The 27874-nt window shown below is 40.9% G+C and overlaps 1 protein-coding gene across 1 annotated transcript in view; it reads left to right on the forward strand.

Moving 5' to 3' along the window:
- The first annotated feature begins 920 nt into the window (after positions 1-920).
- The window catches only part of LMO1 (LIM domain only 1), a 35533-nt gene continuing 8579 nt past the window's right edge, over positions 921-27874 (forward strand). The window contains exons 1-2 of the mRNA XM_065403881.1: positions 921-975; positions 15409-15622. Coding sequence (XP_065259953.1) covers positions 15417-15622 — 206 coding nt within the window. The 5' untranslated portion in view covers positions 921-975; positions 15409-15416. The remainder of the gene's footprint in view (positions 976-15408; positions 15623-27874) is intronic.

The raw sequence follows: 27874 nt of genomic DNA on the forward strand, positions 1-27874 counted from the left end.
CAAACTATCTAGTTAGGAAAAAACTATTGTAACTGAAAATGTCTCTGATACTTCTTCCATTTTAATAGAGACATTTAGTCTGGTTTAAAAGCTTTCTTGGGCACTTGTTATAAATGACTGATTTAAGCTTGACAGGTTTTAATTATAATGTCTTTATACGCAAGTTAAGATGCTTAATGCTAGTGAAAAGTTCTGAATACAAAGGAAACCTGTGTCAAGTTGTGGAGCACTCTTACCCATCTTAATTGCTTTTGGTTTGAACTTTGACATTAACTTTCCCATATGTGTCTTGCTAATTGTTTTGCCTCATCACAAGAACTTTTTTAGTTGGACTTCATAGAATTCTTGTAATTTTTAAAAAATTTTTTAGTCTTCCAGGTGATCTTCCAAAGGCCAAACTTTACCCATCTTGCTCACCCTCTAACACTACAACATGATTACTTTCCTTGGGGTCACATTACACCACCTTTAACCACGCTGAATAGTACCTTGCTCCATGAGTAAAAATGGAACTACTTGTGCAGTAAAGTACTATTGTACAAGTGTAAAGATGGCTGGGTCTGGACCTAAGTGTCTTGGCAGCTTAAAAGTTCAGTTAAAACAGTGATTCTCAAACTTTTGTACTGGTGACCCCTTTCACATAGCAAGCCTCTGAGTACGACCCTCCCCCCCCCCAAATTAAAAACACTTTTTAAATATATTTAACACCATTATAAATGCTGGAGGCAAAGCGGGGTTTGGGGTGGAGGTTGACAGCTCACAACCCCCCATGTAATAACCTCACGACCCCCTGAGGGGTCCCGACCTCCAGTTTGAAAACCCCGGAGTTAAAACAAGCTTCCAGTGAATCTCTGCAGTACATTTTTGTATGTAACTTTTATAAGTAATGCCTTAAGTATATTGTTCCTTTTTAGGACTGTTGGTGTCTGCATAATTTTCCCCATGTGATCCAGCTTTGTTACTTCAGTAACAAAAGTTAGTTGTATCCTTTTCCTTAGAGAAGTGTGAGTTGCACCCAAGCAGTAGAAAATTAGCCATGAAAATATCCACTGAGAGCAAATTCTTTCCCTGTGCTCTGGAGAGTGCATTTAAAAGTTTGAATCCAAAATTGATTTGGAAAAACTCTAATCTAAAATAACCCTGATGTTAGCAATGTGTATCTAACTCCTGCTAGACACTAGTGTTCTGGTTCAATGCATTGGCACACAATTCCCTGATGCTGTGAAATTGAAACTCATCTGAAGATTCAAACTTTTCTAAAGAGATTGCAGGGCACTTAAGGCTCTCTATTTCATTAGTAAGGTGAGAGTAGTTCTTTTCAGCGGTCATGAATTTTACGATGAGGTGTCCACTCAAAACACAGACTACATCAAGCAGTTGGGACTTGACTGTCGTAATGGAAGGAAGGTAAAGTACACTAATTGGAATTTCTTGTCCTGCGTTGTCAAAAGTTTGGAGGTGAAGCTCGACGTTTACTACCCATTTGAAGCATGTTTGGGAATCCACTGAACCACTGCAATAAACAGAAGAGCCATTAAGCACAAATTGATGTGGACTCAATCCAGGTTCCAGAACATCCCAAATTTCAGAGGCTTTCAGATCTGGGTTTTTGGTTTGTGCTCATCTCTTTTAATAATAATAATAATAATTAAAAAAAAAACCTGCTAGTTTTACACTTAATTTTTTTAATGTGTCAGTGAGAATTAAATGGAGCATAAGTAACTGGACTTAAGAGCAGACTTCCTCTTAAAGAGGATCTGTTGCTGCATAGAGCATTTGTAATGGTGAACTACATCCAGTGTGTAGGCAGCAAGTCGTATGGTTTTGTGCTGGTGGTGGTCTGAGGTCCAAGGAATAGGATTAGAAAGGTATTATAGGTTAATGAAAATGGTTCCCTTGGGATCAGCTTGAATGCAGCCCAGTGGTCAGCCGTAAAATGAGGAGAGTCTCATGTGATCCTGTCTCCTTGTATTCTGAGTACCGTGGTACTAGTAAATGCTGTATATAGTAGAATAGACTGTATTTGCACTCTATTTTACGTGCTTTCATGGGTGCAGTAAACTAAATGTCAGAATAGTTTGTCCCAGACCCTGAGTGTTCGTTCCATTCTGGAATATTAAGCACATTGCCACAAGTATTTTCAAACTTTTTGTGCAATGCACAAAAAATGTCTTGCAGTTCCCCCCCGCACACACACACACTTTGTTGCCCTTTCTGTGTAGCACTCAAGAGTTATAGCCACACATGATTTACCCTAAAAAAAAAAAAAAAAAAAGGTGGTATTGAAGGAATGTAAAGAAAGTTGGCACCAACTAATTACTCTGATAGTTACTAATTTTTGTCACTCCTTTTCAAGGTGTTTACATGTTAGACTTGTAGCATAAGGGGCCAATTGTGTATTGCTAAGCCCTGATTTAGCAATATAAATAAAAATGGATTAAAAAAACCACTCTGATCTATGCTATATGACTAGTTACTGGCTAATTCCAGGTCTAACAGATATTAACAAGCTTTTCCTGTGCATTAAAGGGGAAGGGTAGTGGCCCATGCTAATGTCAGTTTTCTCAGCCACCATCCTCAGAGAAGACTTCAGCTGGTTAAGGCTGCATGGAAATGAAGTTGTGGGTTGGGTCATGGGCCTGCCTAAGTAAAGACAGGACCAGATCAGGAGAGTAAACAGGTGAGTGGAAGCAGTGCTGCGATCTGCCCATCCTCCACTACGTTCAGATACTAATAGATTTTGAAGGCATAAGGGAGCATTATGATCCAGTCTGACGTCCTGCATAATGCTGGCTGTAGAATTTCACCAAACAATTCCTGCATCAAACCCATAACTCTGAGCTAGTGCATTTGAAAAAATACATTCTGCCTTCTAATTAATATCAGAAGGTTACAGCAAAGGAAACCATGCTAAACTTTCCACAGGGCAGGAGCATTGGGGAACTTTCTTGGGAATTGGGGTGCTATTTCAAGGTTGTGGTGGTAAGGAGTGGTAAGGAGGCCTTTTCAGTATAATCCTTTACTTTGGGTCTGGTGTGTGTTTCGCAGGTCCAGTGTTGCTTCAGGATTGTTGATTGTAGCTCAAGGCTCATTACAGCAAAATGTTCTCACTGCTTACTAAACTCCCCCTCCCCCCAAATATAGAATTCTTTCCTTCTTTACTCTGACCTACACACTAACAAATTGGTTTCTTAAGCATGTGTGTACACAAACAAGTAGTTTTATCTTCTCGGTTGCCCCGTATGTTTCCTCAGGAGTGTCTACACTATGAGCTCCACAGAGGCACAGTTGCAATGTGCAGCTATGCCACTGCAGTGCTGTAGTGTAGACTTTTCCTATGTCGATAAAGGGGTTTTCCATTGATGTAGGTGGTCTACTACCTCTGCTTCTCCCTGAACAGCGGTAGCTAGGTCGATGGAAGAATTCTTCTCTGTTTAAGCTTGAAAGCTTGCTATTCTCACCAGTAGAAGTTGGTCCAATAAAAGATGGTACCTCACCCACCTTGTCAGTTTAAAAACTTAGCACTTGCGAAAAGTGAAAGCATAGTTCTATCGGAGATACCACAGTTTCCCCTATTAAACTGAGGAAAAACTGGTAACTGTTATCTGTTGGTAATTCTTTACATTTTTTTAATGGTGACCACTGTACATACAACTGTCTCCTGACTATCTTCATCTGGAGACTTGAAACAAATTTGAGGGAGTCCCGGGGACACAAACTTCTATATACACTAGAGCAATGTGTCATTCTGGAATATTGGCTAGGCAGAAAATTATTTACCTTTGGTAACCTTGGTTTTCTGCCACTACTTTCATGAGACAGAATTCCAGCCTGCTTTATTTTTAAGTCAGCAAACTGATTATATATTGTAAAAGATCAGTGTTTTCATGGGTGAATAGTAATTACTGAGTAATGGCTTAAAACATTTCCTGAAGGAACATAAAGCTGTTTTTAAAAGTCAAGAGTACATTAAAAGGATTACCATGTAGATTTGATTTTTAGATAACACTAAAATGGATCCCAAATGGACTTATGAAAGGGGATGCTATCTCTTTAATGGAAAGTGCATGGTCTGACAGTTAAGCATGCAAATGGTTTGTACTTATTGCTGCAAAGAAGAGAGTTGGCTTTTTTTTCTTCTTCTTCTTTCAACAAAGGAGGAGGAAATGGCTCCCCCCAGCCCCCTTCCAACTTTTAATAGCAAATAGGCTTGTCTGGTAGTTGCTTGGGAAGGTAAAAAGACTAGGTTTTTCAGGATAACTGCATCTTTATGAATCATTAGAGAGGTATGTTTCATGACACTAGAAGGTCAATAGCAATTGTATCTGTTACATGGATTGAATTAAGTGGAAAGACTCTGTCTGCACTCTTTAAAAGTGGATTCTTGCTCATCTTTTGAAAAACCCAGGGGAAATGCAATTAGATCCTTGGAGGTAAAGGTGAAGAGTTGACTGTGAAATACACTAATTCTGTGCAGGGGGTGTATTTCAGAGTGTGAATCTGTTGTAAGCTTTTTGGGGGTCTTCCTGCTTACATATTGTGATGACCTGTGATGGCTGTAGCTTTTGATGTGTGTGGTTTGTTTTTTTTTTAATGACTTTCTAGCTATTGATGGCTTCAAATATTGCCTCTGGCTTCAATATTATTCCCTTTAAAAACATTTGAAAAGCATATATCCATATTTCATTAGGCTTTGGTTGGTTTCAGATTCTTTTGCGGTAGTGCACAAATTTTTATTGTCTCCAAAATTCTTGAGAAACTTCTGTAGGCCTGTGAAAGCTTTGGATTAGAGAGTTATTATTGCCTGAATTAGGGTTTGTGACAGATTGCTTCATCTGTGTACACAGAGCAGAACATCAAATGGCCATTTGGCAGTGGGCACTGAAATTCTATTAAGGTTGCCGAAAGCTTAAGCTGACAATGTGTATGTCTGCAAAAAGGAAAAAGAAATGATGATGATCTTACAATGATACAGCTCTGTTCACCTGAAAGTACTCACTAATTTTAAATAAATAAATAAAAGAACCTACATTAAAGCAGTGTTACAGACTCTCTGTTAAAACGGAGTTCAGACCTGTTCTGTATCCTTTTTTAATATATGTGTACTTCTTGCAATCTAAACAGTAATATATTCAGCCAGACACTTAACAGAAAATTAGGATATTATTAATAATAATAATAACAAAATATTACATGTGCATTTAGAGTTGACTTCAACTCTTATTCCTCTGGTTTGTGGGGGGATTTTAACCCTACAGACTTTAAATTAAGGTTTTTACATTTAATTTCTTTTCTTTTTAAAAATAAAGAGAAAAGAAGTTGGCTTTGTTACAATATTGGTATTTTAGTTGCCCTAAGTGAAGGGTGAGTTCTCACCTTTGTTGCCATTTGTCCTGTTTTTCTGTTTGCTTTGGCAGTTAAATGTTCTGCATAGGAGAACCAAAGAACTTAATGTTGTTTTAATGGTAACTTAAAAATTTGTAGAATATGGAAAGAATTCCAGCCAAATGTGAAATCACTGAATCTGCAATATTTTCCCACCAGCGTCAAAAAAAACCAAAAAACCCCAACAAAATCTGTAGATACTCTGTGTCCATATATCTTTGGAAAGATGCAAAACCTGGAAAACTTAAGCCCACAACTAGAATATTTTTATGAGCGTATAAAAATGTTACGTATGGAAGCTGTTTTGCAACCTTCACCATTGTGGATTCCATCTAGTGCCTGGCGTGTTTTTATTTTACTTACACACACCCACACCCACTCCCACCTTGGGATATCTAACTATGAATTGTTCTGAACCTCAGTTTTACATCTCTTCTTAGAAACTGCCCCCTGCAACAACAGTGTTCCTTATTATGCTTGAGGAATTTGTTCAGTAATGACTCAGGAAAGAATGCCACCAAATGAATTCCCAAAGCCATACTGAAATCACCCACTGCATATCCCAGCACAACACTAGAATTGTGAAATGACCATGGGTTTTCTGTAATACATTCATTTTTGAAATTATTCATTGAATAATTTTGATGAATATGATTTGGTCTATAGCTCGTTCATAAGCAGTTTGGTGCATATATTGAATATTTTGGTTGTACATGCATCACATGGTAATGTTCAGCTCATTCATTGGATGCCCTAACTCATTAAATCAGGTTCTGAAGCAAATATTCAAGGTTGCAAATACTGAAAATGTACTGTTTGGCTTGATAGTTTCCTGTTTAGCAAACAAGTTTGCTAGAATATTCACAGAAGATAAAAACAATAGTAGTATGAGCACAGTCAAAGTGTTTTTGTTTTAAAAATAAGACTGAAAATTCTCTAAATCCTCTTTTTTTTGTAAATACTTGCCCAGCTCTGCTTATGTTGATGTTGAGACTATAAAGCTTAGAAATGATGTCAGATCCTCTGATGAAAGACACCACAAGAGTGCTGCTTATTTACTGTGTTGACAAAAGTTAATAAGATTACTTTACTCTTCAGTTGCCATTTTGTCTTTTGCAGCCAAATGCTAGTTTGTTACTGGAAGGTCGGTTTTTTAAATGAAGCTATTAGATGTTGGAAATAAGATTTCTTTAAGTACTCTGAAATACCAGGTTAAATTGCCTGTGTATCTCCCAACTTCCCAAAGTGCGATCTCTAAGCACAAATTGCTTTAAGCCCTTATTACTTTAGGAATTCAATGTTCCATCTACCCCCTTCTTATATTTGTTGTTGCAATTAATGTAGCATATGCACTGAGAAGAATTGTAGTCTCTGGTTTCCAACCTGAAGCATGTTGGTTAATTATGTTTGGAAGCACTGAGCAGCCATTTAAGCAATAGTTCATGGCTGAACAAAACATTATCACAGTGGTCCCCAGATGCCTGTGTGCTAGGTGTTGTACAAACCTATATGGAGATGTAGTCCTTGTCCTGGAGAGTGGCAGTCTGCTAGTATGTTTTGGGGGAGGGGAGGGAGGTTACCCAGTCTGTTGTTGTGAGAAGTTATTATGATGGTAAAAGCGCTAATCTGTGGAAAAGTTTAAAAAGAAGTTGCTGAAGGAAAGAGTTAAAGCCATCTGCCTGAAAGCATTGTGTAAAACATACACACAATGTTGGGGAAATAAGCCAATTATGTGTGCTTCACAGGAGGTGGGGGAGTGACCTTTGTGTATAATTAGTTCTTTTATTTAAAGCAAAGATTTTGAATAGAATAACTAATTAGCTGTCATAAATGGCAAATTGAAGATTTTGGCCAGATTCCTTAGGGAATGTGAGAGGACTTCCCTCCTCCCAGCCCATACTGTACGCTCACACACTTTCCTCATTAGGGTTGTTTTTAGTTCTTTGCAGTGGTAATGAGAAGTGCAGTTGCTGCTCTTAACTGAGCCCCCTCTAACAAGGCATGAAATGCAGGTGGAACAGAACTGCCTTCAGCTACTGCTGCTTTAATATGAAGCATTTTAGATGTATTGGTAGGTTGGAGGGCTGTTGGGGGAAGGAGGGGAGGGCTCGAAAAGTCACGGTGATCTCAGCTGCGTATTATGCTCTGGACTTGATTGTATAAAACACAAGAAAGCCAGGAAGCCTTGAGGCATATATCATTAGCCAGCAGTCCACATTACTCTTTCAGACCAATTAACCTTTAGAGTTGCATTAAAGAAATTAGGTGGTGAACTTCCATGCTTTCAGACAGGACCAGGAGCCCTCTTGCAGAACAGAGCACTGTAGAGACATACATCACAGCACCCTTTCAGGTAACTATTTATTTAAATGTGTGGCCCACCTTTTATAAAAGTTTTCCAGTCTCTTGAAAATGAAGATATACAAGGGGTGCCCTTAGAGGTATAGTTACAAATTGCCACATGAATAAAATATCTGGAAAATGATTTAGAAACGTTTGGGGTGTATTTAGTTGATACTTGTGGTATAACCCAGCTGAATAATATTCTTGAAAGACCCTTGACAGAGAAGATATAGGCTGATTAAAGCCCATTTGTCAGCCCTGGAGTAGAGGTAAAGTTTAGCTTACCCAGTACAATAACATCCTCTTTAGACACAGTCGTAAATTTCAGTATGACCAGAGGGTGGTGTCTATAATTTTTTTTTAATGTGTGTTGGAGCTGTGAGCGCTAAGTATAGCTTTTATTTTGTATTTACCAGCAGCAAGTCTATTAAGTTGTAAAGGGCAAGGAAGGGAATATAGGTTGCCAAAAATAGAAAGTCTTCATCTACTGTTTCTAAGAAAAGGTACCATGGATGGTGAACAATGGGGGTGTGGGGGGGGGGGAGAGAATGGAATTTGATATCATTTGCAAAATTTCCCATTTAGTACTCTATCAAAATTCCTTTGTAATTGGAATTACATCTTGATTACGTATTTAAACAGGTAAGCATCGGCATGTTACTTTTCCCAGCTCCACAGATGTATGCTACTTTATAACGTTAGCTTGACCAGTGCGCGTGGGACTGTGCCTGAGGTGGCCTGTTAACTCTTGGGGGAATTGTGCGCCACTGCACGTGTGCAGAATTTCTATCCCCTGCAGATTTCTTTGCTTCCCCTCAGAAAAATGACTTTCTGACGGGGAAGCAAGGGGAAGCCACAAGAGCAGTCACGCGACCCTCCCCAGCAGTATGTTTTGGGTGCCCAGGGCAGCCAGAAGAGAGGTAAATCACTGTGGGGTGGGGAACAGGACTTGGGAAGACCTGGTTGGTGGTTCAGCTGTTAGTGAACCACCCCGATGAGCCACCCACATCCAGATCCCCACCCCACAAGCCCCAAACCTCTGCACCTGGATCCCCACCCCACTGAGCCCCATTGCCTCAGCATCTGGACCCCCCCACTGAGCCCCCACACACACCCTGCTTAGCACCAACCACCTTCACCTGGACCCTCCCTGCAGAGTCGCATTACAGTTGCACCCAGAACCCCCCAACAAGCCCCTGTGCATCTAGATTCCTCCCCCCTCCTCCCTGGATCCCCCACTGAGCCACCCGCACCCAGATTGCCCCACACAGAACCCTCTCAACCCACACCTGGATCCCCTACACTAAGCCCCTCCACACTTGGATCCTTCCTTGCTGAGCCTGCCTGGTGTACGTGGGGTGTTTCTGGGGCAGACCCAGTACTTGCGCTGTGTCAGGGTTTCGTGTAGCCTCACTGGGGGGGTATGACTGCACAGTGATCTCCCACTTCTGGGCAGCCAGTGGCGTGTGCTCCCCAATGTCATGCTGGAGCCTGACAAATAAAATTTGCAGAATTTTAAAATATTGTATGCAGAATTTTAAATTTTTTGGCACTGAATTTTTAAATTTTTGGCGCAGAATGCCCTCAGGAGTATCTGTTTGGGTTTTTTTGTTAGCACCCATTTCAACACCATATTTCGCCAGTCAAAATGAACTGTATTTCTTGCTTTAGAGCCTTAGGCTGTGTTTACACTGCCACTTTCAGTGCTAAAAATTTTGTCGTTCAGGGGTGTGAAAAAACACCCCCCAGAGCGACAAAAGTTTTAGCACTGAAAAGCACCAGTATAGACAGCGCTTTATTGCTGGGAGCCATGCTCCCGGTGATAAAGCTACCAACGCTCATTAGGGGTGGGGGTTTTTTTTTATCGCCGGGAGAGCTCTCCCCGCGGCGATAAAGTATGTCTATGCTGCCCACGTTCCAGTGCTGCCGCGGCCGTGTTCTAATGTGGGTAGTGTAGACATACCTCTAGATAAGTACTAGAAAATAAATAATACTCCAGTGGTGTTTCATGATGTTAAGGTAAGGAAGTGACTTACTAATAAAAATTTGAGGCTCTGAATACTGGCTGGCTGGCATTATTCAGCCATGGTTGTTTGTTTTTCGAGGAGGGAGGAGAGTGGGGTTTGGTGTTATACCGGCCCTGTCTTCTGAGATTTCCCTGCAGGGCTCAGGCTGTAAAGTTACAATGCTTTGGAGACTCTGCTCACTCATTGTTTGGAATGAAATGACAAGTACCCTGTGAATCCAGGCTGATAAACTTTGGCAGTTTTGAAATTTGTTTCACACCTCACCTGCCCTGTCAATGTGCCAGCTAATTGCAGTCAAAACTTTTTATAGTTCCATTTGTGCTCCATCCAGATTGGTTAGGGTGTTTGGGGGTGGGGAGCCTTCTAGACCAAAATGTAATTTCAAAACGCTGAACCTGACCAGCACAGGTTGACCTTGCTCGTTATTATCTGAGTGGGAATAGCAGCTTTGAACATCATATGATCTCTGAAACGCTGGCTTTTTTCATTAGAAAACCCCCTGCTGAAAACTGACCAAGTGTGTGGCATTTCTTTCCTTCTAAAAAAGCTCTTCACTGCTTTTCTGCTAGTTATTAGAAGAAAATTGGAAAGTGTTGCTCTCCTCCTGTTCACATGAGCCTGCCTCTCCTAAGACAATCGTGTGCACAGAATGGAGACTGTAGAGATTTGAGAGAGTCATCTGCCTACAGGCCACATATGGGACAAGAAACGGTACTGTGGTCCACTAATCATCCTTAACACAGACTACTAGTGACCCCCTTACAATTTAGTTCAAGCCCTGCTTAACTTTTATTAAGGGAAGTTTCCCCTCCTGTATTGATTAAACTAACTTTCTGAAATGTTTTAAGAAAGGGAACTGGATTTTCCCTCCATCCCTCACAGCCTCAGCAGAAGTCCTGAGCTTACCGCAGTTATTAGGAGCCCAACGTTTTGAGTGAAGTCCCATTGAAAGTCTTGTACTCCTAAGTCACTTAGGTGCTTTAGAAAACCCCACCTATATAACTGTTTTCTGTTTGGAGAAATAGAGTCAATTAAACTTAATGTTTAAACCTTGAAACCAGAGGAATCTACTGTTCCTGGAATGGGTCTGATGCAGGATCTCCAGACTTGTTTAAGATCTCACGAATGACATGTGGTTCCATGTAGGGATGGGGAAGGAGAACTGTAAATTGCTGAGCTGTTTCAACAGCATATTTATGAATGAAAGTGTGTGTGTTGATAAAGCAAACCACCAGAGGAACGTAACCTGGGGTTTGGTATTTTTCAATGCCTGCTAGATTTCCACTGATGTGTTAAACTTGGGTGGATATGCATAGATTTCTTGTAGTATAAAGTTAATAACTACAAGAACAATAACATTTTGTTGGGGAGTAGAGGCTACTACAGGTGGGGCAGACTACTCCAAATTGAGTTGATTTTGTTCTGCCATGTACAGCGTTTCTTTCTTGCACTTTCTGTACGAGCTTGGGTAAGTTAAACTCCTCCTTTATTCATGTTGTATTGAAAAATTGAACACCGAGCCTTACCCATGAAATTTGTCCAAATATGAAACAGCCTTATATAGATTGTATGGCTCAGGAAGCAGACTGAGGGGGGGAAAGTGGTGGTGCGTTCTTCGAAACTCTGCCCCCAAAACAAGCTCCACCCCTGTGAATATCCAGAATGAGACACTGCTCACAGTAGATTGTGGAAATATTCAAAATATGATTGTGTGCTTTTTGGCTCCCCCTCTAGGTCTACACTACAGCCTATGTCAGCAAAACTTAAGACGCTCAGGACTGTGAAGGAATAGTCACACCCCTGACCGACATAAATTACACTGGCATAAGCACTTGTGTGCACAGCTTCTCCCGCCAACATAGCTTCCGTTGCTCGTGAAGGTGGGGTTTTCTGCCGATGGGAGAGCTCTCTCCCATCGGCCTAGAGCATCTTCACCAAACGTGCTGCAGATGTGCCTCTGTAGCACCATATCTATAGACATGGCCTTATGTGAAGAATGAAATAGTAGACACTTAACTCAGATGGCCAGGGATGATGATTTAACCCTCTGTTGAGATGAATGGGGCAGTTCACGCCTCTCAGAGCTGCTGTTCCAGGCGTTCAGCTTAGGTTTCAGAGCCCATGCTGTGAAGTCCAAATCACAACTTCAAAGTGCTGTTGGTCCTGCTATTTTTAGAGCTCTAATGCAAACCCCATTTAGTGACCCAGTCTGAGAGGTTTGCTCCAAAATACTATGCAGACATACCCTTAGAGATGGTAGCTTCAGAGAAGTACCAGTACAACATATAGGCACCTACTAGCTATTTTTGAGCCCTGATATATGTACAGTAAATGCATATGCGGCTGGCAGAGAATGAAAAAATTAGAGATACTGACACACGAAGAGCTCCTGTTTAAAATCTTGTTAACATGGCAGCAGCAACTTTATATATAATGTTAGCAGTATATTTTAAGTATCTTGAAGAACTATAAAGGTTTGAACTCAAATTGCTAATGTTTGTCACAGCCGAGCATACCCAGTGCCGAAGGGGATAAAAGAACTGCTGTCAAGCAAGGGTTTTTCCTACAGTATCCCAGAGTATTGATCGAAACACATGTTGTGAGTTCAGTTTTTCTGGATCCCTTTCACGACTTGGCAGCTGAACAGCTGGCACATGATTTGTGATCACCTGCATCAGAATTGCAATCTCTTGTGATCACCCGAAACTTGATTTTTCTAATGTCGACAACTAGCAACTTGGATTGTGTCTTCTCCCTTGCTTTCCATCCACTGGTGATCGGCAGCATTGACATCGGAGGGTTTTAAGGCAGCCATTTGAAGAGTATCTGGATGAGGTATTGGAAACACAGTTTTGCTATGCAAAAATCAATGTTTCTGTCCACTTTTGAATGACAAATAAGATTATGGTTATTTTTAACAGGCAAGGCTGAAGTTATACAATTTGTGGCCAGACTAACCGCGCTAATACAAAGGAGTGGAAAGCCCTTTGACCACCCTGGAACCCAAGTACATGATTAGTCAACAAATCCCATCCAGTACTATGTGGTGTCGCACCTCTTTAAGGACCTTGGAGAGTCTTGGATTACGTATATCAAGCCAGTTTAGTCCTGTAATCGAAAATGTTGTATTACTGGATAGAGAGCTGTTTTCTCTTCCCTTCTCCAGTGTCTAGAGATACTGTCTTTCAATATGATTCTTACATTTGGGGAAGCCTGGTGCTTGGTTTCAGTAAGCTCAGAAAGTTGTAAAAAAATGTTTAATGTTGCTACTGAAACCTACTTCTACGTCCAGTTATTGTTTCCACACAAAGGTCTCCATTCTGGCAAGGTATTGCAATCCTTTGCCTGTGGAGTTAGTCTGCTGGTGTGGGTTTTGAGCTGGCATGTGATTATCTCTTGGTGGGAAATATTCTGAGGAGGAGATCAGCTGGAAAAGTGGAGCGCCTTCTCTTTGCTCCCTAAATGCCCAAGTAAAAAGCACAGTGTGTAGAACCCATGAGTCCCTTTCCTGTCTCTTGTGAGCGTGTCTTGCAATATCATGGCTGCTCAAATTTTACCCCTGCGTTCTAAGATAGGTTCCACTTCTGAATTTTTGCGGTTCGCGGGGGGTTGTTCCTGGGTTTTCTTTAGAAAACACTTCTGTGCTTGCTCAAAAATCTTTCCTACTTTTGGGCAGCCTGATGGCACCATGCGTTTCGGAGTAGCATTGTTGATTTGTGTGTGGTGTTGGAGCTGAGGCTTAAATTTTCACTTACTAATTATTACATAGTTGTCGCCACTGTCTCAAGTTTGCAGATATTTCCCAGCAAGTGGATTTTGAGCCTCTGGCAGCCTAGAGCAGGAGGGCTCTTTTAGCCTTAAGAATTTTTGAATGTTACTTGACCTGTCTCCACAGTACCGAGACCACTTTGATAACAAATGGATCAATAGCGCACTGTTTGTGCAGAAGTGTCTTAAGTGCTGTTGTCCTCCACTTGCAGCTCTGACAGAGCAATTATTACTGTAAGAGTGGTGGGTTCTACATGTGCCAAGCGTTAGCCACCCTCAAGCCCCCCTGGCTTTTAAGGAAAGCAGCAAATGTCACTTATTACAGCAACACTAAGTAGTGCCACTCAGGTTAAGGGGCTGTTAATAATTCCAATATCAAGCTGCTGCTTCCTAGGATCTATACCTTGCTATAAAAACTGTGTTCTAAAATGTTGCACCAGAGCAGATCCTATGCCACCCCCACTGTTGCCAGCACCACCCCCTTCTCATCTCCCCAACTTTGTCTAAGCCAATTCGGCCATGTTCTGGAGGCCCAGCTCTCTCTCATTTCAATGTGGGTGTGATATGGGGCGGGGCCAGCAATAGACACTTTGAAGCTCTAGGTAAAATGGCATTCTGACTCCTTATATAGTCACTTTCCCCATCTAGGTCACTTACAGAGTGCACTTTTTTTTTTTTTTTTTTTTTTTGCCCACTCAGCCCCATGAAACCACGTCTGTTTCCTCTGCCCTTGTGCTCCAGAGCAAATCTCTCCCCTTTCCCTGTGAGGAACCTGAGGGGTGGTAGGATACAGGCTCATTCCTCACTCCTTCCAAAGCAACAGGCGAGCAGCTTCTCTCCAAGACTTCTGGGCACAGAGCTCCGAGAACAGGAGTCCTGTGGTGACTGGGTACCCGGAAGGGAGAGGAGGCCTGTAGGGAAGTTAGAGGCAGGGAGGAGCAGCTTATTAGAAAGTTGGAAGAGGAGCCCATGAGAGTCAGTGTACTAACAGGCCTGGGGGCTTTGGTGCCCTGGGGGCTCAGATAGGCTCTTGGTGTCCTATCACCATCCAGGGATTTGGTGGCCAAAGAACTGCTTTCTCCCCAGACTCCCTGATTGAGAACCTAGCCCCTGCTCTGTGCCAACTATCTCCCTGACATGCTTGCACTCATCTCTGCTGTCTGGCAGGGATGTCCAGAATCTGAATGAGGCCCAGAGTTTTTGGTACCTGCTCTGATGGCACAAAGCAAAGGGAAAGCCCAGGTTAGCCAGTTACCTGGAAATACTTCCTAGCTGCTAGTGCAGAGCCCTTGACGTAAGCAGCATGGTTAAAGAATCCTTGTGCTCTGGTTATTCTCAGTTGCCCTCAGAGGCCTGGAGCAGCATAGGTTAGAGCAGCCTGATGCTAGTTTTCATCAGGGGCTTTGTGAGGGAGGAGGGTGCAAAGAGTTACAAGGGTGGAATATAGTTTTCTTTGCCCCCACTTTCCTTCCCGTCTACCAATCTCAACTCAACAGCAGACCAGCATTAAGGCCTTGGTATATGTGTCATTAAAATCTTCATGATTGCCTTTACCTGTCTCGTTAATTGTCTGTTAATGCTAATTAAGAAAAAGAAACATGTTGAAATTGCAACCAATTTATTTGCTGAAGGATTTTAAACCGACAACTTGGTGCTCAGGTCAGTTTATCATTTGGGAAACAACTATCGCATCCTTGCAGGTGAACATCCCTCCCAAGATAAAACCTGTTCCTTTGATCACTGCTGCCGAAAGCTGTTTAGAACATGATCTCCCCCAAACCTGCAGCACTGAAAGTCACCAATAGTGCGGGAAAGCAATTCTGCTTAAAATATTTGTCTGTCTGTAAACGTCTCATGAATTGTAATGGTTTGTTTTTGTTTGTAGGTGTGCCGATGTTATCTGTACAACCAAAAGGGAAACAGAAAGGCTGTGCTGGCTGCAACCGAAAGATCAAGGACCGCTACCTTCTGAAGGCCTTGGATAAATATTGGCATGAAGATTGTCTAAAATGTGCCTGCTGTGACTGCCGCCTTGGTGAGGTTGGATCAACTCTTTACACAAAAGCAAATCTCATTCTCTGCCGCAGAGATTACCTGAGGTAAATACAGGTATATTCTGTGGGTTCTTCCTATAAGCTCCCAGTTCACTGCCAGCTGTTTATTTTTTCTAAACTTGTACTGTGTAAATATCCACACGCACAGTTTTTAGCATTGACTAGTAGTTAAATTGAGTACAAGATCCATAGCTTTCTCCTTTTTAAGGATGCCTTTGTTTGCTGTATTATACTTGATGGAACTGTTTGTGTAAGACTTGGTAGTGAGGGGAGGGCATGCTTTATGGTATTTTTTTTAATTATGAGCTTACAAAAGAAAGGAATGTTTATTTTTAAAATGTAGGGCCAGATCATGAGCTGGTGTAAACTGGCATAGTTCCTCTGACTTTAGTGTTATGTGGATACACAACTGCTGAGGGTCTGTCCCACTTGCCTTTCAATGGCAGCTTTTAAATAGACATTTAACTGTTTTCTGTCAGCCCCCCCCCCCCCCCCCCAACACCACAGCAAATGAGGTTCCTTGGTGATACAACAAAGCAAAACAGTGTATCAAAATAAGAGATCAGTTGTTTTTTTTTTTAATTGTTTTTCTTCAGGAAATTTTATAGTAACCAGCAGTGACTCTTCCTCCAGGTAGAGCTATCCTCACCCATGTGCATTTGTAGCGAATAAAACCTGTTACTCAAGGACAATTGTGACTTTTTTTGGATTGGATATATGTAAATACGCATATATGGAAGCTTAAATGAGTCTTACTAAGACGATAGCTATAGCGTACTTTCCCTAATAATGGGGTTTAGTGCAAACGTGAGGAGAAGTGAAGTCCACTATATAGAATATATAAAATAAATAAAAGAAAGGGGACGTTGATAGTAATGACTATCAATCAGAAGTTAGGAATTATAGAAAACTGATAAGGGAAGCAAAGGGACACAAGAAGAAATCTATGGCCAGCAGAGTTAAGGACAATAAGGAGTTTTTTAAATATATTTGGAACAACAAGAATCCTGACAATGGTATTGGTCAATAATAATGCAGAAAAGTTCAATAAACATTTCTGATCTGTATTCAGGGGGGAAAAACAGATGATATACTCTCCTCATGTGGTGGTGGAGACACTTTCCATTCCACTGGTATCTCTAGAGGATGTTAAACAAAAGCTACTAAAGTTAGACAGGTTGTCCAGCTAAAGTGCATCCAAGACTTTTAGATTTTTAAAAGAGCTGGCTGAGGAGGCCAGTGGACCATTAATGCTGATCTTCAATAAGTCTTGGAGAATTGGGGAAGTTTCAGAAGACTGGAAGAAAGCTAGACTCATGCCAGTTTTTTATAAAAGAGTAAACTGGATGACCCAGGTAATTATAAGCCTGTCAGCCTGATGTCGATCCCGGGCAAGATAATGGAGTGGCTGATATGAGACTCGATAAAGAATTAAAGGAGGGTAATGTAATTGATGCAAATCAACATGGGTTTATGGAAAATAGATCCTGTCAAACTAACTTCATATCTTTTTTTGATGACATTACAAGTTTGGTTAATAAAGATAATACTGTTGACATCATATACTTAGATTGCTGTAAGGTGTTTGACTTGATACCATGTGACATTTTTGATTAAAAAGCTAGAGCAATATAGAATTAACCTGGCGCACATTAAATTAATTAAAAACTGGCTAACTAATAGGTCTCGGAATGTAGCTAAACAGGGAATCGAGGTCACTGATTCAGAGCGATCTGGGTCACTTGGTAAAATTGGTGCAAGCAAACAATATGTGTTTTAATACAGTTAAATATAAATGTATACATCTAGGAACAAAGAATGTAGGCCATACTTACAGGATGGGGAACTCTGTCCTGGAAGCAGTGACTGAAAAAGAGTTGGGGATCATGGTGGGTAATCAGCTGCAGATGAACTCCCAGTATGATGCTGTGGACAAAAGGAGCTAATATGATCCTAGGATGCATAAACAGGAAACTCTCCAGAAGGAGTAGGGAGGTTATTTTATCTCTGTATTTGGTACTGATGTGACCTCTGCTGGAATCCTGTGTCCAGTTCTGGTGCCCACTCTTCTGGAAGGATGTTGATAAATTAGAGAGGGTTCATAGAAGAGCCATGAGAAAGATTAAAAAACATGCCCTAGAGTGATACAAAGAGCTATCTATTCATCTTAACAAAGAGAAGGTTAAAGGATAACTTGATTACAGTCTGTAAATATTTACATGGTGAACAAATATTTAAAAATAGACTCTTCAATCTAGCAGAGAAAAGTATAACATGATCCTATACTTGGAAGTTGAAGCTAGATCAATTTAGCAATTCAGACTGGAAATAAGGTGTAAATTTTTAACAGTGAGAGTAATTAACCATTGGAACAACTTCCCAAGGGGCATGGTGGATTCTCCATCACTGACCATTTTTAAAACAAGACTGGATGTTTTTCTAAAAGATTTGCTCTAGGAATTATTTTGAGGAAGTTCTATGGCCTGTGTTATATAGGAGGTCAGACTAGATGATCACAATGGTCCCTTCTGGCCTTGGAATCTGTGAAAAGATATAATGTTGAGGGTTTTTTGGAGGGGTGAATGACTTTTAGCTAATATTTTTCTATAACACCTGTCCCCATAGCATTTCCTCCTGTACCATCATCCCCTGAATAGATTTTCAGCAATAGACTGTTGTTAAGCCATTCAACATTTGTTAATCCTGTGGCTCCCAGAAACCAGCCGTATTTGTGACAATAGTTAAAACCCTTGAACTATCTGGGATCAAAGTATTAATGGACTCAGGGTAATATTTTAAGGAATCTATAGTGTTTACAATTTTACAAATCAAATTTTCCTTAAAGTTTTCCTTTAAACATAAGAAGAAATGGAGTTGTGAAATATTTGATTTTAATTAACTGTTACGGTGTTTCGAACTGGAAGCTCCCCTTGTAGCCCATCAGTGGAATCCGAGCATCTTTCCTCTAGTTATGAATTCTGCACTTAAATCTCTCAAGGGCATATATGCAGTGCCTGTGCTATCAAGAGAGTCCATAGCATTTCAGCTGTCTCCGACCCAAGTATAATTGTATAGGTAGGCCACCCCCAAAGTGTAGGTGAGGACAGGCCTGTTTGAAGAGGGAGGAGAGACTGGGGTATGGAGCAGAGTGTTGTGGGATTTGCTTGGGAGGGAAGGAACGGAGTACAAGGGTTTTGAAGAAGGCAGAGAGTAGAATAACGTGGAACAGAGGGAGGCTGGACTTTGGGGAAGAGACACCAGGGACAGCAAGGAGTTCTGGGTGCGAGAGATGAGGGAGAGACTGGGGAATTTGGCAGACAGTGACTTGAAAGTACAGATGATTTTAGAAGATAGGAAGAGAGAGGACTTTGAAGATTTGTAACACCGGTCAAAGACTGCTCCTGGCAGAGCATGGACAGTGAATACAGGGCAGCTAGCTGATGCTGCTGGGAGCATGAGGGAGTCCAAAGGAGGATGAAGCACCAAAGTGCTGGGATACTCATAGGAAGTAGAAGGGAGCTTGTGCTGCTGGGATTTCCTGGTAGGCTGGGGCTTTGTTCTCTCTAACTTCGTTCGCAAAACTGAAGGGAAAAAAAGTGTGTGCGCCCCTAGGACGGGTCATAAGGGTAAGAAGTGCCATATAGCCTCCAGATGATCCTCACATTGTAATATCGGATCCTCACATGATCCTCATCACTGTAATATCGGAGTGTCTCACAATCATCCAGGAATTTATCCTCACAACACCCCTGTGAGGCAAGAAAGTCTCATCCACATTCTACAGATTCTTGAAACTTGCCCAAGGTCACACAAGAAATCTGTGGCTGAACCAGGAATTGAACACAGGTCTCTCCAGCACCACTCTGAGGAATGTACAGGTAATCCATGCTGTGGGTGGTATTGCAGGCAGTGGTCTGAGCCAGATTTCTAATTCTGTTTGTCTTAACATGGCACCTATCTCAGTGATTACCAAAGCATTGGCTCTGCCATGGACTAACTCTATAACTTGGGTGCGTCACATCACTTCTCTGCCTCCGTCTATAAGCCAAATATAACTACAGCACTTCTCTCTCCCTCTTTAGGATGTGTGTGGGGTCAGTTAGAATTTGTACAGAACTGTGAAAGTGTAAAGCAATGTGTTGGTGGTGAGAATAATGAATAGCTTACTTCACAACAGTTCAGTGCAGGCTTTCTCTGTGCCAAGGAATTTTAGCTACTGCAGGTAGAAGGGACTTTGGATCATCACTATCGGATACAAAATATGAGAGATCCATCTAATCTTTCATTGACTGACTCAAATAATGGCAGTTGCATATGCAGATATATGCAGTCTGTAACTGACTTCACTGATAAATTGTTTCCTAGGTTATCCGAAATTCTTCCTTTCTTAATTTCAGCTTGTGCTCGCTTTCACTACTGGAAAAAACCTCCTAGATTTTCTTTCTTGTTATAAATCTGCTTTCCAAAGCTCCCTTTCCAGAGTGTGCTACTTTAGTTCTCTTAACCTTTAAGTCATTTTCTAATAATCTGATAATTTATTGCATCTGAAGAAGTGAGGTTCTTACCCATGAAAGCTTATGCTCCCAATACTTCTGTTAGTCTTAAAGGTGCCACAGGACCCTCTGTTGCTTTTTACAGATTCAGACTAACACGGCTACCCCTCTGATACCTGATAATTTATGCTACCCTTCTTTAAATTCGCTAAGAATAATTCAGTTCCACACATTATACTTCTATTTATACATCCCTGTGTTTCTCTTCTGTTACTGCATGATTTCCATGTTCATGTTCAACTGACTGGGTTTTACTCTGTGTAGCCACTCGTCCCTGTGTAAGGGTGTGCAGAAGTCTGATTTGGTAGCATTGTATTGCTATTGCGCACAGATGTAAAATGACTACTATGTACAGGGCAGGAAAAAGTTGGGCCCATTTTCTCATCAAAGATCTCTTGGTAGTACTAGTTCCCAACCAACATTCACCCATTTTGCTAGCTTCCTACCATACCACTTTGCATTTATCCTGATTAAACCTAGTTTTGTTTATCATTTTTCCTGTCTAACTCTCCTAGATCCCACCATTTTAATTTTGCCTCCCTTGCTGCTAGGCAGCCTCTTAACTTCATACAATGGGAAAACTTGGTGAACATGCTCTTCATTTGTTCTAGGTCATTTATGAAGACATTGAGCACGTGATCTAAATCCGACTCTTGCTGAGGGGAGGGAAAGGTATCCATTGCGGGGGTTGGCTATTTAATACACTAGCAGCATTACTTGGTTCCCAGTCGTCCATCAGTTAGGCGTCCATCACATAATATACGTAGCCATGCCTTTGTTCAGACTTCTCTGAGAGCACTATGTGGAGCAGCATTGAATGCCTTACTGAAGTGCCTAACGCTAACCAAATTCTCTGTTACTGAAATCAAGGGGAGCTGCTTGGGTGCTCAGTGCATCTGAAAATCAGTCCACTTACTTAGGTTCCTAAATATGGACTTAGCTTTAGACAACCTTTTTTGAAAATCTTGTCCCTTGTCAACTACTAGTTTTATATGTAACACAGTGCCAGCTTTCCTGCGCAAGTTGATATTCCAATTGTCTTTTCTGTGGCTCTCTCATAGATAACCAAATAAGATTTTTTTCTTGTGATAATGCTGCATTATTCTTGTTAATGTTAATGTCTTTAGCATTTGATTACCTCTGTTCATTTCTATTCGTCCTTGCAGCCATTTCTGGTTTGTTTTCAGCATTGTCCTGCCGGCCATATATGTTGTTGTGTATTCTGCCACCTTTATGTTGTAATGTGTATCCATCATCTCCCTCTTCCCTGTTTAAACCCTTTCCCACCAACCAGGCCAGCTTCTACTTAGAAGGTCACTTGCCACATCTGTTCAACTAGACGCTCTCCACTCCAAATAGTCACTTCTGCCCACAGGATCTCTGAATCCATAACTTTTTTTTCCTCTACATCATCTCCTCAGTCCTTAATTCACTTCCACTGTTTTTCTGCTTCACTCAGAGAGAATTATCTAAGCCCTTCTTATTTGACTCCTTTCTTTAATGGCTTTGGAGCTAATATCCAAACTCTAGTAGGTAAGACAAAAAAGTAACATCTTCTACAGCAATTGGAAATGAATTAATGCTAAACTACAGTGGAATTATACACGTTACAGATATATTTATACTAAATAAGTTCATTGCAGTGACTTAAAGTACAGTATTACAATGACTATCAAAAGAATTAATCACTGGCCGCTTACTGTGATTATGTGGTTTCCAAGAAGAGCAGTGTCAAATAATGGAATTTGGTACACTAAATATGTTAAAGTCTTTACAAAGCTAAGAAGCAAGCCAGTTTTGAATCTATAAATGTGGACAGAGAAAAGGTAAATGAAACCTGATGGGAATAGTGCATATAATAGTAGGAGCACATACTCTACTGGTGTCCCATAGGCTTTTACATAAAGGATAGAGGGCCTTTTTGAATGGATATTGGCCCATGTGATATTGTAACTGTTGAGATCCACTGAGGAGCTCGAGCTGTTTGAGAATGCGCTGCCTCGTGATTAGTAAACTCCTCCCAGCAGTGGACTTAGCTTCCCCCTTCACTTTGTTGGAGCACAAATCTATTCCCTTCCAATGGGGATTGTTACTGTAGGTGGCACCAGAGACCCTAGCATTCTGGCCAACTAGTGTGAAACAAACGGTGTATTTTCCATGGTCATTGGCCGTGGTGCTTATTTGTGCATACATTTAAAGAAATACTAGATGACCTGCTGTAAGTTGCTTCAGTTGCATTTTTGCTCGTTCATGAATGGAAACTTTTGAAGGTGCACCTCAGAACTCAGCTGTGGCTTCTGGGCTGTTCAGTGCTGTGCTGCTTTGGAGCCCCGGACAGGAATAGACATAATGCATAGATCTTTCCTGGAAGAAGTGCTATCCTGTTAACTGGACAGCTGTGACCGGTGCATGGAAATGGCATGAGAACTAGCTCCTTTTAGCGTGAATGTTTTCTCCTCTTCTGAGTGGGGTAGAGCCCGGTGGCAGGAGCCCTACTGGTTCTGTATATTCTTGGCCTGCCTGCACTGCTTTGGAGCAGGCTGCCATCCAATGCGTCAAATAAGGCGGTGGGCTTACTGCACTGAATACATTTTGTCTGAGTCACTGAGGACATCTTTCAAATGTGCTTCAGGAACTCTTAGCAGACCATATCCTCATCATTTGTTTCAAAAGATAAACTGTCGTCATTGCTTGTGAAGGAACATTGGTTAACCTTCATGTTTCCTAAAGCACTTTCTTCTTCATTTTTAATTCTGAAAGATGAAATAGATCTTGAGTTGTTTAAATTTGTTATCCTTGCAATCCCACCTCAATCTCCAGCTACATACAGATGTATTTCCAGATACATTATTGTCTAAGTCAATGTATTTACCATTTGGTTAACAGTCGTGATGGCTAGCTTTTCCATCTTTAATTTATCTGTCTGTGTTGAATAGGCAAATTCTGTTGGAAGCTACTATTCCTGGTATAGAAATCCTTACAGTGTGCTTCTTTGTAAACTGCTTGTTTAATACAAAAACCAGTTGTTTTATTGATCCGCAGACATACTTGGAACACACAAGCAGTCTCTGTGAGCCCTGCTCAGAGTTTCTTGGCGGAACTGCCATCTTAATTCAGAATTTTCAGTGGGGCGCTTTTTGAAGATGCATTTGATTCTCTCCTATCTTACACCAGTGAAACTCCATTGTCTTAAATGGAGCTCTTCCTGAATTACACCCATGTAAATCAGAGGAAAATGAAATTCAGTATGACAGAAACAGACCAAATGACTTCTGCATATTTCATACGTACCAGCACTTGTTAGGAATTTGTCACAATTTGATAAACAGAACAGTTGGTCCTGGTCAGGACTTAAATGAGGGTATCTCCAAAGGAAGCTCAAATATTGTACGAAGAAATTTATGGTAAATCAGTAGAGGGCATGTTTCTCTCTAAGGGTCTGATCCAGCTCCTAGCGGAGTTAATGGGAATCTTTTTACTGGCTTCAGTGTGCTTTTGATTAGACCCTAAATTTGTATGGAACCAATGCCTCAGCATAGACTAGGGGCGTGTTGTTCTGCTTATTGCGACTTTTGAATGGGAGCTCAAACTGGGGTTTTCAGCTTATCTGGTTGTTAATGATCCCAAAACCATATTTGCGCGTGCGCGAGAGAGAGAGAGAGAGAGAGAGAAGGAGAGAGGTGTTTTTTACTCTGTCTTAACCAAATTCCAATTTAGGTAGCTATAGTGCCTTCTTCCCGCCTAAAAGTTCCTACTTCCAGCTGGATTCAACATTCACCTTTTCCTGTCTCCAGCTTTTTGGACAGCATTGCTTTGTTCTGCCTCAGTAATAACCACGTACAGTTTATATTTCAGTTTGTGAGTAAAGAGCTTAGCAATGCCTTTGGATGCAAGTTATTGCATCCAGTAAATGTACAGTATTTTTATTAGTGATTAAGAAAAGTGAGTCTTCGATTTTCAAAAATATGTGATAGTTCTGTCTGGCCAGAGAGCATGCACAGCAATGCTTCGCTTCCAATAGACTTCCACGTGTAAGTAATGATGGTGGCACCAAATCAAATGGCCAAACCACAGTTCCACATTTCAAGCACAAACTTTGAAAGTTCCAGTGTGTGCGCCAAAACTAGCAAAACTTGAGCTAATCTGTCAACGGTGTCATTGAAACTACATTCAGGAGCATTAATCAACAGAAAGAACTTGATAAACTGGGAAGTCTTCCAAGGAGGGTGCTATTTATTTTTTTTCAATAAATATACAGCATATATGGGCATCAGCAGCAGATATATTAGGCAATGATCTGTTATTAAAGGGACACATTCAACCTGCTTATATCCAGAAATGTATTTTCTGTGAAAAAGATGATAAATAGATGCAGCATGACCAGAAAGGACTGTGTTTTAAAGTTGGGTTTACTGAAGATCCTAATAATGGTCTAGAGTTTGTTAAACTGACTTTTATTATTCTTAACCGCTTTGAGGCATTCTGCATGGGATTTCCCTGCCTCTAAACTGTTTTGTATCTAGACAGATTGACAATGAAAAAGTAAATGCCATGCTTTATGTGCAAAAGATGATGCATTTCAACCACATTGTCACACTTTGTATTGTCACAGCAAAGATTATTTCCTATGTGGTAGCTGAGATGAGGGCCTTTCACGTATACAAACCAGAACTTTCCAGGATAACAAATTGCAGTTGGGTTTGTTAGTTGATTTTAATTTTATTTTTTAAAACCTTCTAGCGGGGTGGACTAATTCTTGTAGGCTTTGATGTACTGACCTGCCTCTAACACTTTCAAACTTGCAACTTTCCTATTAATATTTCTAAACTCTCCTAAGAAAACTTGGCTCCATATATGTGAGTTTACACAGCATCTGTGAAAGCCAAGATTGGTTTTAATGTCAATTGGAGCAGTTATACTGTAGGAAGATTGGAGCTCTTGAGGGAGATGATGCTTGTATTCTGACACCAGGTGGGACAGCTTCATACCAAGTGTAAATCTCTTGCTCTCTAAAATGTGGAGGGAGGGACCAAAAGACCCAAAATAAATACCTTTCATATGGATTGTTCAACTGAAGATGTGTGCCTTGAGGAATCCTGAAATTTATGCCCCGTCGTCTCCATGCTAGTTGGCCACCCAAGCAGAGAGCTTTTTATACTATGCTGGTTCAGTTCCTTCTATTTAGCTATCCATGAGTAATAAACCCTCTGGCATAAAATGTACGTTCTCTGGAACTGAACTAGAAACCATCATGAAAGAACAACTTAACCGACTTCATTAATGTCAAAATATGTCTCCTTTCCTTCAATTGACACAACTTTCCACTGTAGCATTGACTCTGCTATATTCAGAAGTGTGCACTCACTAACAGGTATTTACCACATGCCAAGCAGTGATTATGGGAGAGGGAATATCTATCTGATTTTTGCCGTATGCCATTTTTGTGGGAGCCAAGAGAAAGAACACAGAAGTAGGTTACGTCTGTATCCCACACAAAGACCGATTAGAGACATCCTTCAGCCTTGACTCTGCATTTTAGAATTGGTTTTACATTTTTATCATATTAAGTGACTGTTAAGCTTTTTCTACAGCTATTTGCATACTCAGTATTTTGTCAGCTCACAATAAACGTGTATTGTTCGAACTGTGTCAGCCGCATGCAGTTGACAAACACTGGTGTAAGTTGTTTGAGTCCAACTTGCTGGAAGGTTTTGAACTGGTAGGAACAGGGCTCTTTCTCATGACTATGAATTCAAGGTACGAGAAATGGACATAGGAACTTCCACACTGGATCAGACCCAGGGTGCATCTAAACCAGTATCCAGTCTCAGACAGCAGCAGCATGAGATACTTCGGAGGAAGGTGCAAGAACTTTATTATAACGATTATCACCACTTGTATTGTAGAAGTGCCAAGGCGCCCTAATCATAGACCCTGTTGTGCTAGGCGCTGTACAAGCAAGAACAAAGATGGTCTCTGCCCCAAAGAGATGACAATCTAAATATAACATAATAGCAGATGGTTACAGAGCAGCTAGAGGAGTACAAGTTAAAAATGAGACCATATTGGTTAGCATGGTAGGCAATGGTCTCCTCATACTGAAACCACTTAATCCCTAGTAATTAGTGATTGGTTTAAGCATGAGGTTTACTCTCTTCTAAAATCTGCTTGTGTTAACTATTATAACTCTGGATATTCTTGGTATCCATATAAATGTCCAGTCCCTTCTTGAATGTTGCTAAATTTGTGGCCTCAACAGTCCTGTGACAATAATTATCACCATCTGATTATGTTTTGTGTGGAAAAAGTGTACTTGAACTTGCCGCCCCTTTAACTTCACTGAATGTCCTCCTTGTTTCTCATATTATACAGCGGGGAGAATGGAAGCTCCCAATGTACCTTCTCTATCCCATTCTGTGCTTTACATACACTTATATCCCCTCTTAACCATCTCTTTTCTAAAGTGAGCTGCCCCCAATCTTTTCAGTCCCTTTTCATAGGAGAGTTTTCTGGCCCCTGACTGACTTGCTGCTGGTTTGCAAATACCAGGATGGAGGGCAATCTTGGTATTGCTAGGTATTTAGAAATCCATTTGTAGATATTGTTTGTAGGTTTAGAGATAATGAAACAGATGTGCAGATTATCATATAGCTTAGACCATAAATGAATGTGAGTGGGGCGAGAAGGAAGATTCATGGAAGGGGTACAAATCTAATGTTCGTTCACGAGTGATGAATGTAAGTTGGAAATATAGAATGTGTTTAAAATGATGGGGAAGATGGTCACTTTTAGACAAGTCCCTCCCTTTCACATACTCACCAGTATAAGCCCCTCACTCATACCCTAAAGAAAAGGTAAACTCTGGGTAATTATGCCCCTACTGTACATTTAGTCAGTTTAAAGTACCTTCACAGCATTGCTGAATTCCAAAATGTTGTACAGAAGATTACTGTTACAAGCAGCGAAGTCTTTAAATAAAAAGAAGCCTCCCAACAGTTACATAGCACTTCCACAGAGTGCTACCCGCTTGCCCCTCAATTCATTCGTATTCACTGCTGCTCCTGTGTGCCAATTAGCTTTAATTTTTACTATACACAATGACATCAACAGCTAATCGGAATATAGAATAGCTGGATTTTAGTGTGCCTATAAACTACAGAAAATTGTCCTTGGCTAAATTCCTGCTTTCAGATTGGCTGACGACAATAGACATGGTTAAGTTCAGAGTAAGAGCCATTAAGCATAATTACTACCACGGGGTAAAAGTTTAATTGTGTTAAATTTTAAATCTGCATAGTCTAAGCTTATTTACAAGCTGGTGAGGTCCTTCTGTTACATAAGAGAGAATAAATCTGTACTTAAAAATTGCTGTCTTCTAACTTTTAAGAGAGTTTTAAAAAAAGGTTAAAAACCTTCCTTGTCTCATTTCCCCTCCCCCCCCACTGGCGTCATGCCAGTGAGAATATTGAGGCTCTTATGGTAATTTCCCTGATATGCTTGAGCTTTCGTGTGTGTGTGTGTGTGTGTGTGTGTGTGTGTGTGAGAGAGAGAGAGAGAGAGAGAGAGAGAGAGAGAGACACAGACAGACAGACAAGATGGGATTTGCTATGGAGAATGCATCCAGAGGATGGAGTATGTGTTTCCTTTTTTGTGGCTTCTTTTTAAACTAAACCATGGGATGTATTGATGGTGAAAGGGAGTTCTCCCCCAAAATTAAAAAAACAAAAACCCAAACTGCTCCTCA

The sequence above is a fragment of the Emys orbicularis genome, chromosome 4 (assembly GCF_028017835.1).
Source record: "Emys orbicularis isolate rEmyOrb1 chromosome 4, rEmyOrb1.hap1, whole genome shotgun sequence".
Lineage (NCBI taxonomy): Eukaryota > Metazoa > Chordata > Testudines > Emydidae > Emys > Emys orbicularis.